The following is a 15,821-nucleotide window of genomic DNA, read 5'->3' as shown; positions in this document are numbered from 1 at the left end:
TTCTGGTTCCCTGTCTGTGACTGTGCAGCATCCCGCCCCATCTCTCCTGCTTCACATCGTGGCTTGTAAAGGGCCTCTGCTGATACTAGGACTCCAACAGCCTCGATGAGACCTCACAATCATTGCTTAATGTATTGTATCAAGTTGCACGAATGAATGTCAGAATACGGGATTGTGACGTCGTGAGCCAGTTAGACACTAATCTAAAAATAAAATGACACACTTAATACAAGAGCCCAAAGATCAACTCATGAGCCAATTTATTACACTAAATGTGATGAAGAAAACGATATGTATAAAAACAAAGAAAATAATAATACAAAACCATATGACACACAGGTCCTTGTTGAATCCAGTACGGGCTTAGGGTTGCCCCATTACTGTACTGTGTCAAAAATGCATTATATTGGTTGGCAAAACAGAAAACATGTATGTAACAGTAACGTGGCAGTGTCCTAATGCAGACTCCATGTGCCGAGACAAAGAGCCATATATACAGTGTACTGTATGTTCAAAATCAAACCGTTTAAAACATCTCTTTAGGCCCACGATCTAGACCACAGGGTACACAATCTACTTAAAACGAGAAAAAAATGGACATTTCAAGTAGAAAAGAAAAACAGCACCATGCACCAAACACAGAATTTTAAAGATGATAAAACCCTCAAAGTGCATTTCCATTGCGCACATGTGAAACGGATGAGGTCAACCTAAAGGCCCCTGAGGTGAGTATTTTATGAGTTTCCCAGCATGGTCATCCCACAGTCGGCTCCTGATTCTGGGCAAGACTCCAGTCGAGCCAGTCGGTTCTGCTCCAAAGCGATGGCTTCGGCCGAGTGCTTGCATTTCTCCGATCCACACTGACAGGTGAAATACTTGCTCTTAATGTCCCAAAAGCGGTCTCCATAGTCGAATCTAACGAAAGAGACAAATCAAACGTTCTTATTCAAGGTTACGCTGGAATGAGCCTTCAGGTAGATCGGTTGTTGTGACAAATAAAAAAAATGCTTACAAACTTGAAAATAACCATTCATTTAAAATTAGACAATCTAATGATGAATATCATTCTAGATCAAAGGATCGAGATGTGCAAACAGGAGGGATGGCGTAAAAAGCTCTGAGCAGCTGATCACAAACTTCTCACCCCAGCTCTTGTCCGCTGTGGATGTCTCTGGAGCTGAAGAAAGCGATTCGGGGAAATCTCAGGTCCTGGTGCAGCATGAACACACGGACTGGGATGAGGTTTGGGTCACACAGGTGGTTGATGAAGCGGCTGATGTTTCCATAGTACCGGGCGTCAATACAGTACACCTCCCCATCCTTAAAAAAAACCCAACAACAACAACAACAACGTGTGAGGCTCCCGTCAGGCACAGTGCATATTCAACAGGCCCTCACACCAAAACATTGCATATTGTTTTGCATTAGTAATACAGTAAAATGTCTCTTAAATACAAAGAAAGAGCAACCAATTAACTGTCATGTTTTTGGTATATGCAACTTCAGCAGATTTAAATAAGACATTTGGACTCTGGAGGCCACGCAGCGTTAAGTTTGGGCTAATAATCTACTACAATAGTTATTTATTGTTTGTTATTGAGGAAATAAGTAATCTTTCTTTTTTTATACATAAAAGGTTTCACCTTGTTGTCCAGATCAAACAGGTAGGAGTCGTCTTCCCTAACGTCTGCCTCTGCGTCAGAGATGAGCTCGCCGACGTATCTGAGGCGGGACGAAGGAAAGAAGCTTAGCGTCAAACCTTTTCATAGAAAAAGCAACCAGTTAAGGTCCTCTCTTACTCGCAGATGAAGCTCCCTTGTGGAATATCCTGCAGAGCCCGAACACCCCAGCCCATCTTCTCTGTCCTGTAGAGCTGAAGACGCACTCTGAACGAGGGAAGAAAAAGAAACTATGAAGGTTCAATTCCACACATTATGTGGCTTGGGACGTCACAAGGGAAGGGGGCAGCTACTGAAATCGATTGGCCCTATGGTTAGCAGCATGCATTGGAGCTTTTATGTTAATGTTAGAACTTACTTGATGCCTGCCTGGACCACTCGGTTCTTGCACGTTCGGTAACAGGAACACGCCATGTTGCATTCAAATATAAGTGGAGGTTCAATTTTATTGAATTCCTGGAGCAGACGTTGGTCCTGGGGAGAAATTATACCAGTTGACATTAGTTTCACTCATGTAACTCGTCGTCACCTCATGGATCTCACAGACTAAACCGTAGTCAAATTCCTGCTGATCATTTCCGATTGCTCAGATAGTTATTGATACTATGAGACAATCTCTTTATTTTTCTCTTCAGTTAGTTCCTTCATTTAAATCAAGCAGGTTTTGAAGCAGCTGACTTTAGTGATGCGTCCTAAACGCTTCCATTTACCTTGTCGTACCAGCAGCGGATACTGAGCTGTCCACAGAGGCAGTTGCTAGATGAGCAGTCATCAGAGCAGCTACAGTGCTAAAATAAAGAGAATCAAACAGCATGCGATGCCATTTTCATTGCATACAAATAGTGTGTGTATGTAACAGAAAGAGAATAAGGACGTCTGATTCTTATTATACCTGCAAGTGTGTAATATTGCGGTCTATGTTCATTGCTGAAGTTTCACAGTTTTCCGAAACATATTTGTAGTCTGAAGGACAGCCCTCGTCGTCCACTGCGTTGACGCAGGGTATCGGCACGTTCTCGTAGCCCTGCGCTATGTCGCTGGGAGACAGGAAGAGTTCAATGAGTTAAAAAGAACGAGTCCATCATTGGGTGACCAATCTCCACTAAAACGACACAACAACTACCTGCAGATGATTCTCTCGGTCCGCAGCATTCGATTGGTTATTCCCCTTCTCAGCTTCCTGTTTATCTGGAGTGCCACCCACACTGGCGTGTCCACCCGTGCCAGGCTGAGAGGCGTGTCTCCTTCCCTGTTCACGATGTCAATGTCCGCACCTCTGGACAGGAACAACCTGCAGAGGACAGAGAAGCACGTGGTCTGGTACGTGGTGGTGGGTGCATAGGCAGCTGCCGCGGGCTTCGAGCTCAAGAAAAAGGACGCGTGTGACTCGTCGGTGGAAATGAGTTTGTCGCTCGGAGATTGACGCTCACTCACGTGACGCATTCCAAGTAGCCTTCTCTGGCGGCGATGTGGAGCGGCGTGTCTCCGTGCATGTTAACTGAGGCGAGGGAACAGCCAGAGTTCAACACCATCTCGGCTATCTCCACATTCCCTGCATAAGCCGCCCAGTGGAGACACACGTTCAGCTCCTAAAGGGAGGAAGGAGACTGTTTAAAGTAATAACCTGAATTTCATGCAACTACATCCACTTTGCCATTCTGTCTCCCACTCGGAGCGCATCTGCTAATTATGCTGCAAACATTTTTCATGCAAAACAATCTGCCGACCTCAGTGTTAGCTGGTGGAATATTACCTTATCGCTAATGGTGACGTCCGCTCCTCTGTTCAGCAGCACTTTTATCACATCTACGTGTTTGTGTTCTGCAGACCAGATGATTGGCGTCCAGCCACCGCTGTCCTGAAACAAAATTGACAGGAAGAATCGCAATTAAACCTCAGCGGCCTTATTGTCGGACAACTTCGATGCACAAACGGACTTTAATAACAGAAGAAAAGGGTAAATGTTTTACCTGTGCGTTTACATCAACTTGCCCCGTCTCTAGAAGCATGTTGACAATTTCCAGGTTTCCAAGCTTGGCTGCGTGGTGGAGGCCAGTATATCCGTCCTCCTCCTGAGGACATAAATAAAGACAGAAGTGCGAATCAACCCAACGTTGGATAGTTCACAATTACGATTGTAATTTAGGGACCAACACTTACAACATGATAGACGGAGGCACCGTTCTGAATCAGATAATGAGCCACCTCAATGTGATTGTTGATGATCGCTTCCAGCAGAGGGGTCCTGCGGTCTTTGTCCTGCGCATTCACTTGAGCACCGGCCTGTCAGCATACAATCGCAACATCAAAAAAAATAAACCGCCAATAACAGCTTTCATCGATTTTTATCGATCGTGTACTAATGACAGAGAAGACAGACGCTTTTTGAGTATTCTGTTTTCTCACCTGTGTAAGAATGTAGCAGACTTCCAGCAGACCTCTCTGAGCCGCAGCATGTAGAGCCGAGCGCTTGTTCTGAGACTCGGGCTGGTATGACGGATCTATGCCCTCCACTGTCATACACACACAGACGCACTCTTCAATACACACTTATTGTAGAAATGTATCCTGATCTTGTGTTGTGATCAGAGGAAATGCACAAATGTACAGGTATTTTGAGGAAAATGTAAGCAAGATCTGTATCGACTACATGAAAAGGGCAAGCCCACTCACTCAGCATGAGCAGGACTCGCTGCACTTCTCCTTGCTTGGCAGCAGGGTAAAGCTGACGTGGGTGGAACCTCAGTTTCTTCTTCCTGGCAGATCAAAACAGGATAACTGTACAGCTGCTGCAGATCGGATGAGTTCAAATATTGCAAGTCTTCAACTGCTACCACAAAACTATCTTCAAGAAGAGTAAATCAGGCCTCTTGTGTAACACAACAATGACAAAAAACGCTCATTCTTTGCTTACTTTAAGGAGCCATGCATTCAGAGTGTTTAACCTAAATTATCCTCTTACGTCTCAATAGTCCGTCACACACACAAGACCCGTGGTGGCAGAGCTTTTGCTGCTCCGAAGCTTCGCTCACCTCTCAGTGTCTTGTGTGAGTATGGCCTTCTGCAGCGACGCCCTGCTGGGCCCAGGGGGAAGTGCACTGGGGCTGATGGGTTTGCCATTCGGCATACAGAGCGAGGGCCCCACGCTGTCCACACCCTCCTCTGCTGGAGGGACGGTGGCTGTGGTTGCTGCAGAGCCCACAGGCTGCGGGGGCTGCTGCTGCTCCACTGCCAGCGTCACCAAACCATGACTATGCATACGTGCACTGCAAGAGGCGGTGAAGGACGGCACAGGTGTGAAAAATATAATTTTATGTAGTTTAACATTGCCAATTATTCCCCCGCACATCATCCAATCTTACCTGACGGGTCGCTCGGGCATCTTCCCGTCCTTCATGCCCCCCGTCGACGCCCTGAGGGAGGGTGCTTTGGGGAGCGAGGGCGGCAGGGACGGGGTGGTAGTGGAGGAGGCCGACATGGTGACGACGGTGGTGGCCGAGGCGGTGGCTGAGCTGAAAGATGGGATCGTGACCTCTTGGGCCTCAGAGGCATCTTCCCCGCAGTGTGGACAGAAAAGCATACCGCCCCCATTTGCCCTGCTGCGCCCGCTGCCCAGCACCGTCACACAACCCCGGTGGAAACGGTGAGCGATGCGTTGGTCCGGGCAGCACTCAAGAAATGTGCCCTGAAAGACAAAACAGGCGGATGTCGTGAAGAAGAAACAGGAGACTGTAGCATATCAAGGAGGAGAAGAAGTGAGGATGAAGAAGAGAAAAAAAGATCAGTAGCTGTTTTAAAACCGCCTACCGCTATGCAGAAGTATCCACACCCAGGACAGCAGTGGTGTTTGACCATGTGTGCGCGATGGACATCACAAAGCACCATGAGGGACACTCGACTGGACGGCCGCATGGTCTCCCCTTTTAGCGTCCAATCAGAACAGGCCCTCAACTGAAAAACGGAGAAGAGACAAGATTACACAGTTAAGAGTTGTGGCAGAGACGGAAAGTCCTTTGTGAGCTTTACAAACTACCACAGAGCCGCCGTCCTTCTCTCCGAATCTTTCAATGACTGACCTCTCCATTGATGCTCTCGGTGGCCATACACTGTCTGCTCACGCGGTGGCTGGTGCTGTCGACCCGAGGCGCCTCCATCCTGCAGCTGCAGAGAGGAAGCTCTTCCAGCCGCTCCGTGTCTCCCGCATCACTTCCTTCTGGAGGGGAGAGGATCATTTATTGCCTAAAAGCAACTGTCTATTTTAAAAAGTGCTCAATACAAAACAAAACAAAATGTCCTCTATCAACATTTTGACGGCTGAGCTAGGCCTTGTTATAGAAAACGAAAGAATATTTTAATAGTCACAAAATCTCTCTTTCTTAGAAAGACGGCTTTGTTTTATACTACGATGATAACAGAGAAAATTATATTTTCCACCAACTCACATCGACACGTCATAAACGTACCGTGATGAGGAGAAAGTGTCAGACTGTCAGCAGCAGCGATGTCCAGAGCACCCAGAGGAACCTCTGTGTACTCAGACGGCCTTTCTCCTGAGGACAGACCAAATGACAATGAGTATGAGCACAGACTCATGAGAAATATGCAGTCTGATACTGAATACTAAATCAAAAGTATTTCATGATAGAATACAGTTCTATACATTGACCTCTCTCAAATCAATATTTATTAGAGGTATTTTGGCATCTATGTCAGCCTTGGGACAGGTCTGTTTGAACTTTTTGAAAAATATATTTCTGTATAAAAATGTAATAAAAAGTAAATACAGCATGATTCTATGCTGTTATGGGCACACGCAAGTTAACGTCACTCACCTTCCACAGACTCCACCACCTCGGGGGGGTTTCTCTCTTTGTCCTGGTTCGACTGCGGCCAAACCGACTCCTCGCTCTCAGCTCTACTTTTGACGGCTCCTTTTGTTTTGCACTCAGAACTCTGCAAGGGAGAAATTAGTCTATAAAATGTGACATTTATGAAGCCAAAAATATTTGGCTTCATAAATATTATTATAGTTACTCACATGATCTGACATCGACCCCTCTATCTCTTTAGTGTGCTTTCTCATTTCTGCCACACCATCTTCAAACTATAGAAGAAACAAATTGACGATCGAAATATTATGACCATCACAATCCTGCAGCACATACAGATGCTATAGCGTGATGCTTGACAAAATGTGCATGTGCTGACAGTGAGTGATCTCTTTTAGCGGACAATAAGTAAATCTAAGCCTCATACCGTTTCTGAATCTTGACCGGACGGACTGGAAATGTGAATTTTCTCCGCTACTTCCTCCTCTGACTTCCCCACACTGCCATTGCTCTTCTCTGGTGTTTTTTTGGTAACACACTCCACTTTTTTATGGAATAATGGTTCTCCCTGAGATTTGAAAAAAAGGACAACACTGACATCAATCCTGTTACATGTAAATAGCTACGTAAATGTAAATGATGTACCTGCAAAGACGTAATCTCACCATTGTTCGAACATTTCCTGGAACGTGCTCCGAAATCTCAGGTGTCCCATCCGATAACTGACCCAGTTTTCTCCTTTTTGCAACTATTCGAGGAACAACAATCCCGACGGGAATCTTAACTTATACAAGACACACCAACTCATCTTCATTCATAGAAAATTAATTATTTTATGCAGGCCAACACCGCGTAGTGTGAATATGCTACAGACACTAACCAGTTTCAGAGTTGGATGATTCTGAAGGTGTCACAGGTTCGACAGGTGCCTCAACTTGGCTCATCTGTGAAACAAAAAATTGTCAGTGACTCAAATTGTCATGAAAAAGTCGAAACAAAGAATTGTGCCACTACTTGACAGTGTGCGCTTGTTCAGTGGCTGAAGAATTTCTGCATATTTAGAAGACACTTTGAAGAGCGTTACTCGGGTCAAGAATAAGAAAGGCCATTCCAGTGTTAGATACCGAATGCTGGTTCAAGTTAAGGACAAAAAATGTATACATAATGTATAATAATATTAACCACATGCTCTATGGGCTCACCTGCCCTGGTGGAGGCCTGTTCATGGTCTTGCGGGCCCGGTGGATCTTGGTCGGGGCGGGGGAGACAGAAGGAGATGAAGAGGCTGTGGCAGAGGACGAGGAGGAAGATGAGGAGGAAGATGGGGAGGGTGAGACAGAGGAGGAAGGAGCAGGTGCCAGGACGACTTTACTACTGCCAGGTCCAGAAACACTCATTTTTGCCCGGCCAGGAGACAACGTTGAAGATGTGGAAGGAGAGGAGGAATACGGAGAGGAGGACACTGATGAAAGGGACTTTGCTGCGTGTCCTGTAAAAGGGAGGTAAAAAGCAATTGCTTTCTTAAAAGAATATTTCGAAGCTTATCAATTTGTATTGATTATCCCATTCAATCTGACACCAACAAAGCTTTTATTCCAGGATCTCTTTTACTGCTCAATTTACATGGATAAATAATAATAATAAATCTTTTGCGCTAATGGTTCCGGATCAAATCTCCTTAATGTCAAATTTGTGACAGGTCCTATTAGGTGAGACAAATAAATCGTCACCTCTTCAATAATATCAACAAAAGCTGGACTGGATCCAAACTCTTACCAGCTGCTGGTTTTGTTGGCGAGGAGGCGGGTGACCATTTCAGTCCCTCATCGCCAGCTCTCGAAGCATCCTTCCCAGGCGGATGTGACGACAGCATTGGTGGCATCCCACACGCGGGCTCCGTCTTCTTGTCCACAGCAGGTGGGCTGAAGGATGCATTATCTGGGAAAGTAGCAATAACAAAATCCCACACCAGTTCAGTTTGTCTGTGTACCTCAAGGTACCAATTTGCAACATGACTATACCTCGCCGTTGACATACCTCCTTTTACTTGACTTGGCCCAGTTAACGACTCTGAAAGCGTCTCTGTGTCATTTCCTCCGGGAGGCTCCTAACAGAGAAAGCACCAATAGCAGAAATATCATGTCTTAGTCCTTGTATATAGCAATTGATATTCAGGATTACAGACCAGGACTGTATCTATTGAATCATTGCAGTAGGGTCAATCATTGTTGTATGGTCAATGAGACACAAAAAAGTGAAACAATTTAGCTAAAGTTAGAGTTACGTAATGATGCATCCAACTGAACACTATGGAACCCATAACATCTATTGAGATGTTGAATGCCATCCCACACTTTAAATGTGAGTTTAGGGTTTAGTCATTACTGGTGATTGCCACATACAGCTGTAGAAAACAGGATTTATAGAATGTTTTTCCAGTGTCAATCAGCATGACAGACCTCATAATCACAAGTCACTGGACACCAAATACTTTAGTGTCAATAAAAATCAGCCAATCGCGTTTTGTTCACAACCACCAACATTTAAAGTTAAAGTGCATCGAAGTTCCGCCTTCACGATCGTAAAATAAAGCCTCCGACCAATGGCTGCTCCACTCAGCCGCCATCAGTCAATCGATCCATTCATACCGTTCACACAATTCAAAACAACAATCGTCCGTGAAATGGAAATGAATATAAGTAGTCACATTTCACACAGTGACAGCTTTAAAAAGCTTCAGTTAGCTCACAACTATCACAGAGCACAAGACGCCAGTTTGTGTAAGCATTACATGTAAAGGATGGTCTAGGTTTTAGCTGAACTTGGTAGAATCAACTCAAGATGACGAACAATAATTTAATCGAGAAAATGTTGAAAAGATAACAACATTCGAGCAATTTCACGTCAGTCAACACAACGTTAAATGTTACAAGCTAACGTCAACGTGGCTAACAACGTAGCACAGCTCACAACAAAGAGCTCCTGCAACCAACAATTAAATACAGCTTTTATTGTGCCAGACTGCAGCTTTATTGGCTCGTCTTTCTTATGAATGGCAATGTGTTTGCGCCTTCATAGGTGAACGTAAAGTGCGTTATATTTCGGGTTTGTTGTGCAGAGGGTTTCCTACCTTCGCCGTTGTCTCAGACGCCGCCATGTTTCCCGAGGCGCATCAAGGTAACGTACTGCGTCACCGCCTCTAGCCCCGCCCCCCCGGGCATCGGCTTTGAAAACAACTGATCAGAAATCAGCGTGCGTACTCGTGTTTTACTACTGACTATCGTCAGAATCATCCCATAAGAACCGATTCAAAGTCAGTTTCGTGGCGAAAGACGGGTGTTTTTTATTTTTCATTAGGAGATGCCCCCCCTAAAAGAGGCCAAAACTAAACTGAAATTGGGATAGTAACGTTAGCTTGTAGCAGTAGGGATGATGAATTACACAGCTAATTAAGAGTATCTGAATTAGCGGTAGTTCTGCACCCATTTGCTGTTTTTTAAAGCCCAGAAGAAATCCAACGAAAGGAAAAGCGGAGGTGAGGGACGGCGAAGTTTCTTTCGGAGCTCTCGGACGCTTTTACCGCTGGTCTGTAGCGTATCAGACGATTCCTATAAGCTAACTAAAAAGCTAAAAGCGGTTAGCTAACATCCAGACGGGTAACGCCGGATGACGTTAGGCCAGAGGGAATGAAGAATAACATTCGAGTTAACCTTTCACAGAAGTCTGTTTTCTTATGAATGTTCTAATTGTTACCACAGAGTGGATGGACGTAGCTAAATTAACTCTATCAGTGTTTAGCTTTCCTCGCGTAGCTTTACACATGCTAGCTAACGTCCCTCAAGTAAATCCTCTGTAAAATATCGATCTTGTGACGTGAGACACAGAACCATCTTAACGTTTTCCGTGACACGTGGGCTGGAAAATATATCCGTATTATATTATATTATATATAATATCAGTATCTTGATCGCAGACGAGATGTAGTCTTGTTTTTTTGGGTATCGTGTGGGTGTTAAAGCCCACATTACAGTTGGTACATCGAGGTGATTGATGATACAAAGCGGTTCTGCTATTTTTCCTTTACCAACATGGTCACTATAACATCCACATTACTGAGGACTCTTTAATTATTGTCTGTAACTGTACTTAATTACACTACTAAAACATGTAATACTTTAATACCCGAGTTAAGTGACCAATGACTGCTTGTTTTTGTTGGACCGTCATAACATCATTTTTTCTCTTACAGATCACTTTAAATGTAGATTATTTACCTACAGTGGTAAATTATCAGTCTGTGTTGTTAAACATGAATATTTTAGTTTGAGATATGACTTTTAGCAGTTTTGCTCACCCTTAATCCAAAATGTTTCTGAATACCTTCGTGAGTAAACAATAGAAAATGTCCACCGGGGCCTTTTTTCCTTCGAATATCTGACCCAAATCCAAAGAAACTCAGTTTACCATCGTATGACAAAGTAATAAAGCAAATATATAACATTTGAAATCATTTAATTTCTCTGCACCAATCAGGCCTTTGGGAGTGTAACCGCGGCACATTTCTGTTTATTCGCCAATAATTGATTTGTCTTTTGAAACTTTCCACACCAGAAAACATACGCATGAAACTGATTGATCCTTAAAACCAAAAATTTCATTATGCCTAGACTTTAAACTGTCCAAACTCTGCAGTGTAATTGTGAGTTCACATGAGGCTCTGCAGAAGCGTAAACTGTCGTAGATCTCAGATTTCAATGTTGTTTAGATGGGTAGCCATTATGTATGTCTTATAAACTAAGTGTAATCTTTTTCATCTTTTAATTTAAAGATATAGAGACCTCTCTGAGTTATTTGCAATGAATACATTACTCCTCTTCAGACAAGATGGAGATGCTATGTTTCCGGTTACCGGGCCATGGGGACACGACCCTGAAGCACCTGAACGCACTGAGGTCCCGCCAGCACTTCTGTGATATCACCATTGTGGCCAGCGACAACCTGACATTCAGGGGACATAAGGTGGTGCTGGCTGCCTGCTCGCCCTTCTTAAGGGACCAGTTCCTCCTCAACCCGTCCCCCAAGCTTCAGGTAGTCAAATGTCAACACGCACCAAGTCGCGCTCTGGTCTTCTGTAAAGCTCTTTTACTGACTAAAAACTTGCTTTGTGGTCTTCATTTCACGGTATGACTCAGGTGTCGCAGCTGTACAGCTCCACAGTGGTGTGCGATCTGCTTCAGTCTTGTTACACTGGCGTCCTGCAGTTTAACCCAGAGGAGATTGTCAACTACCTGACCGCCGCCAGCTACCTGCAGATGGAGCATATTGTGGAGCGCTGCCGAGGAGCACTGAAGAAGTATGTGAATCTAAGGAGCCCCAGTCCCCTGAAGGTGAGTACTTCATAACTGTGGTTTTAAATGGCTGTCATATTCATATTGTACATGGAAGAGAACATGTGTCATGTTAAATTGGTCCGTGTCAAGGGAAAAAAGTCCAGAAGGAAATATGTGACAAACTTTGTATTTTGCAACCCACTTTCTTGCTCTTTACCGTCCTCCCAGATGGCTTCAGAGGAGCGAGGGGCTCGACTGTTGATCGTCAGCGACAGCGTTCATTCAGAGGCCTCTCCTCCCACTGGCCGACCCTCGCCGGGGCGCTCACACAGTCCTGTGCGCTCAGTGGAGGAGAGCGGCGGCGACATGTCTGCTCAGGGCAGCAGTCACCACCACGATGGAAGTCTGGATGAGCAGCACATTAAGGTCTGTGTGTGAGCGTGGTATCGATTTAATCGGCGTGGTTCATATCATAACGATAATACAGACCTTTTTTCAGTGACGCCGAGTGTGAAAAGTGGTCGGTGTGCAGGTTCCTTTTTCAGAACGGCACCGTTCATATGATAGGAAGGTGCCTTCAGATTTAACGACCTGCCGTTTGGATGATGGGAAGATGGCGATATTTAGAGATGGAACGCTAAAACAGTAGAGGGACACATGTGTCGACCGCGCATGCTATATAACTTAAGAGCTGGTGCTCTCCGTTCACTGGTTTTCATTAGCAGACTTTTTGCGGGGGGGGGGATGCCGCCCTGTTTATAATGATGGGAAACACAGGACCAGCTGCGGTCAAATGACCCGTTTCAGGCTTTATGAGCAAATACAGAATCCCTCTGTGTTAATTTCTAAAGCATCGCATTAAGACACACATCGCTTTGTTTAAGACGCTGCGCTACTTGCAGGTCGCTGTGTTGTGCCAGATTCTCTATAATGTTAGAAAAAAACATTTATGGCAAACCTACGGTCATGATGATACTCATTTACATGAGGAGGTGAGACCAAATACCCAACTGAGATCGTCTTGTGCCGTTCTGAAAAAGGAACCTGCCTCCGACCACCGGAACATGCCGTTCTAAAAAAAGGAACCTGCCTCACTTTTTGCACACGGCGCTACTGCTTTTTTAAAATATAGATCCTCTTTAGAGATTTTACAAATGGAGATAAAAAAGCTAAATGATTAAATTAGAAGAATTTCAAAGTATAACAGTATGAGATGGGCTAATTTAAAACAAAAATGATAAAAACATTTCTAATGCAACTTGATATTGCTTGGTTGGTTTACAAGTATTTGAAGCACAAGGATTTGTGTCACTTCAGGTTGCTTCAGGTTGGTCACTTATGTAAATTGCGACATTGGTGTTTATGACTGCATGATAGCCCCATGCAAACCGAATAGTACCAGTACAATAATCCTATAACGGAACGCGTTTTTGTTGAGCGCTCATTCTTTCATCTTTGCTCAGCACTAATATATATATATAATATATGCAAACAGCACACATTTTTACACCACCCTGTGACAGCACTACACACTTTGCTCAGTCTTCCTTTCTGTTGCAGGTAAATGCATCAGACGAGGAGGAAGTAGCAAGACAGGAGAACTGTGAGGTGTACAGAGTCTACTTCAAAGACGCCGACCAGATGAACAGAGAGGAGGAGGAGGAGGACGAGGAGAGAGGAGCGCCCTCGTACGGACATCAGGATGCGTGTTACCCGGAGACGGAGGGCATCATGATGGGAGGAGAACGCGGCGAATACAACTTGAATCCAACAGAAGAGGGTCTCAGCATGGGGGGACTTTCGATGGAGGGGCTCCGCGCGTTCAGGCGCAGGCTGCCTGACCCTAAAACTGGCCGGGGCCGAGCGAGGGGTAGGGGGCGGGGTTTCAAGAGGAGACGGTTGGTGTCAACACAGGAAAAAAGACCCCCGGGCCTGCCTCACCACCAGGATATGTGGTACCTGTCGACTGCGGGGATGGGAGAGGGTTTCGGCTTGGACCCCAACCAAGAAGGGCACAAGACGCAGAACTACATCTCAGTTGAACTCCCCAAGTTGGACTTCGGCATGGATGACACACTCGGAGACAAGGTGTCGGCGATGGACGGCAACAGTTTGGGCCCGTACGCGCTGGAGGAATCCGGTGAGGGGAGTTCGGGAATGGCGGCTGTTGGAACGGACGAGGGAGGCGACGAGTCCGTCGCGGTGGTGGGATCCACCTCCAGCGTCGTCGGGCCTGTGATCTGCGAGCACTGCGGCATGACGTTCCCCTCCACCCACTCCCTGGCCATCCACTCGCGCTCCACCCACCTGCTGTACGCCTGTCCCTGCTGCGGCAAACACTTCCACCACTCGGCCAACCTCACCCGACACATGGCCGTGCACCGGGGCACCGGCAAATCCCACCAGTGCCCGCTGTGCTACAAGACGTTCACCCAAAAATCCACCCTAATAGACCACATGAACCTCCACAGCGGCGAGCGGCCGCACCGCTGCGCCTACTGCCACGCCCGCTTCGCCCACAAGCCCGCCTTGCGACGCCACCTGAAGGAACAGCACGGGAAAACCACGGGGCAGAACTCTCTGCACGAGCAGGAGGAGAGGGAGCGAGAGGGGGCCACCGGAACCATAAGGGAGGAGGAGCAAGAGTGCCTGGTTACCGAGCAGGTTGCATAGCGTCACAGGGAGTCGGTGTTTAAATTGCCTTAAGTTCCTCGGGCGTCCAGTGGGGAGGTCGGTCTGTGGGGATCACAATAACCCGCGTGGGTATTAAAGTGACCGTGTGTGGGATTTGGTTGCAATCTGCAACAGTAGAACAGTCACTCCTCCCTTTCTGCGAGTGCGGTGACGTGAGACGCAGAGTGCAAGGCCGTGGTAACGCAGTTCACCTCGTTCAGACGCTGTCCGTACCGTAACAGTAACAACGTAACAGTACTTGAGGAGTCTGTCAGTCAGCCGTGGCTCCGCGGTTTTGTCACTCTGTGGCCCGATCCCAATACCCCTCCAGCACTTTGCTGCCTCATGTCACGTCACCATGACAACATCTACAAGAGGTTTTACAACTGAGGGTATTTGTCTCCTACATTTTACGCCTCCCAGGTCTCTCCTCATAAGACGAGGTCATTTCAGATAATGTTTCCACTGTTAAATATCAGTGCTTTCTTTTCCATTTTTAATCCATGGCGTTTTAAATGTATAGATTTTAATGACAGTCCGAACAAGTGCCATCTTCCTTGGTTTGTTTTTACGGCCAAATCGCAATGAATTGTGGGTAATTCCCTTGGAAGTATTTTCCCAAATAAAATGTCTGCCAGAGAACTCAACTAAACCCTCAACTAAACCCTGAGCAGAAGCACTTAAGTCTGAGTGCATAAGGGTGGAGATTGGGATTGGGCCAGAGGCTCGTGTCAGAGCACTCCGCTGGCCTTTATGTAACAAAGAACACAAAGGCTCTTGCTTAGGTTTGTCTTGCTGGGCTGCGGTAGAAACATAGCGGTGCAACCCTCTCTATTTAGATATCAAGGGCTCATTCTAATGATTCTTAAATTGGTTTTACGTTGATGAAAACTATTCTGATTACCTACTTGCCAATATAAGCCCTCAAATGCTACACATGTTTCCAATCTGCATACAAATAAACAGCCAGTGTGTGATGTGGGGTCAATGACAGTCCTCAACATTGTTATACAGACATCTTGACTTGTCGTGGCCTGGGTATTACTGTGACAATGGCTGCGTTGTATTAAAGCCGACACCTGGAAACTCAAAGAGGCTGAATGGAACTGTGCTTTAAATACTGTGAGATGTCAAAATGTCCTCCGTGACAAACGTCCTGTGGATTTATCAGTCTCTTGGAAAATTGTTTTATTAGTAGGACTGTAACGTTAAATCTAAATATATGTAATGATCTGACTGACTGCAGTGAGAATAAAATGTGTCCTATCCACTCGCACAGGTGTTTTTACTAAGGTTTGATAAGTAGGCTG

The 15,821-nt window shown here is 45.7% G+C and overlaps 2 protein-coding genes across 4 annotated transcripts; one reads left to right on the top strand and one right to left on the bottom strand.

Annotated features, from left to right (window-relative positions):
- Positions 1 to 227: 227 nt before the first annotated feature.
- On the bottom strand, positions 228 to 9,727 carry ehmt2 (euchromatic histone-lysine N-methyltransferase 2). Of its 2 annotated transcripts, none has more exons than XM_040188259.2 (28): positions 9,639 to 9,727; positions 8,546 to 8,615; positions 8,285 to 8,446; positions 7,711 to 7,997; positions 7,389 to 7,452; positions 7,174 to 7,256; positions 6,936 to 7,076; positions 6,718 to 6,783; positions 6,512 to 6,632; positions 6,143 to 6,229; positions 5,756 to 5,892; positions 5,487 to 5,630; positions 5,042 to 5,364; positions 4,712 to 4,945; positions 4,353 to 4,435; positions 4,086 to 4,192; positions 3,840 to 3,962; positions 3,650 to 3,751; positions 3,433 to 3,537; positions 3,114 to 3,268; positions 2,803 to 2,970; positions 2,572 to 2,716; positions 2,390 to 2,467; positions 2,038 to 2,153; positions 1,800 to 1,886; positions 1,644 to 1,722; positions 1,145 to 1,320; positions 228 to 915 (listed from the first exon to the last, which is right to left on the bottom strand). In XM_040188259.2, exons 1-28 carry the CDS (start codon positions 9,663 to 9,665, stop codon positions 735 to 737), a joined length of 3,651 nt encoding a protein of 1,216 aa, XP_040044193.2. In that variant the 5' UTR covers positions 9,666 to 9,727; the 3' UTR covers positions 228 to 734. The 2 variants fall into 2 exon arrangements, with proteins under 2 accessions (XP_040044193.2, XP_077937329.1); XM_078081203.1 differs by having other exon boundaries at positions 5,756 to 5,889.
- LOC120826187 (uncharacterized) lies at positions 9,721 to 15,781 on the top strand. 2 transcript variants are annotated; one of them, XM_040188262.2, is made up of 5 exons: positions 9,721 to 10,093; positions 11,388 to 11,596; positions 11,701 to 11,895; positions 12,067 to 12,264; positions 13,399 to 15,781. In XM_040188262.2, exons 2-5 carry the CDS (start codon positions 11,393 to 11,395, stop codon positions 14,509 to 14,511), a joined length of 1,710 nt encoding a protein of 569 aa, XP_040044196.2. In that variant the 5' UTR covers positions 9,721 to 10,093; positions 11,388 to 11,392; the 3' UTR covers positions 14,512 to 15,781. The 2 variants fall into 2 exon arrangements, with proteins under 2 accessions (XP_040044196.2, XP_040044195.2); XM_040188261.2 differs by having other exon boundaries at positions 9,737 to 10,043.
- The last annotated feature ends 40 nt before the right edge of the window (positions 15,782 to 15,821 follow it).

The sequence above is a fragment of the Gasterosteus aculeatus genome, chromosome 10 (genome assembly GCF_964276395.1).
Source record: "Gasterosteus aculeatus chromosome 10, fGasAcu3.hap1.1, whole genome shotgun sequence".
NCBI classification, from domain to species: Eukaryota; Metazoa; Chordata; class Actinopteri; order Perciformes; family Gasterosteidae; genus Gasterosteus; species Gasterosteus aculeatus.
Note: the sequence above shows the minus strand (reverse complement) of the source record. Positions and strands in the feature narration are given on the sequence as shown.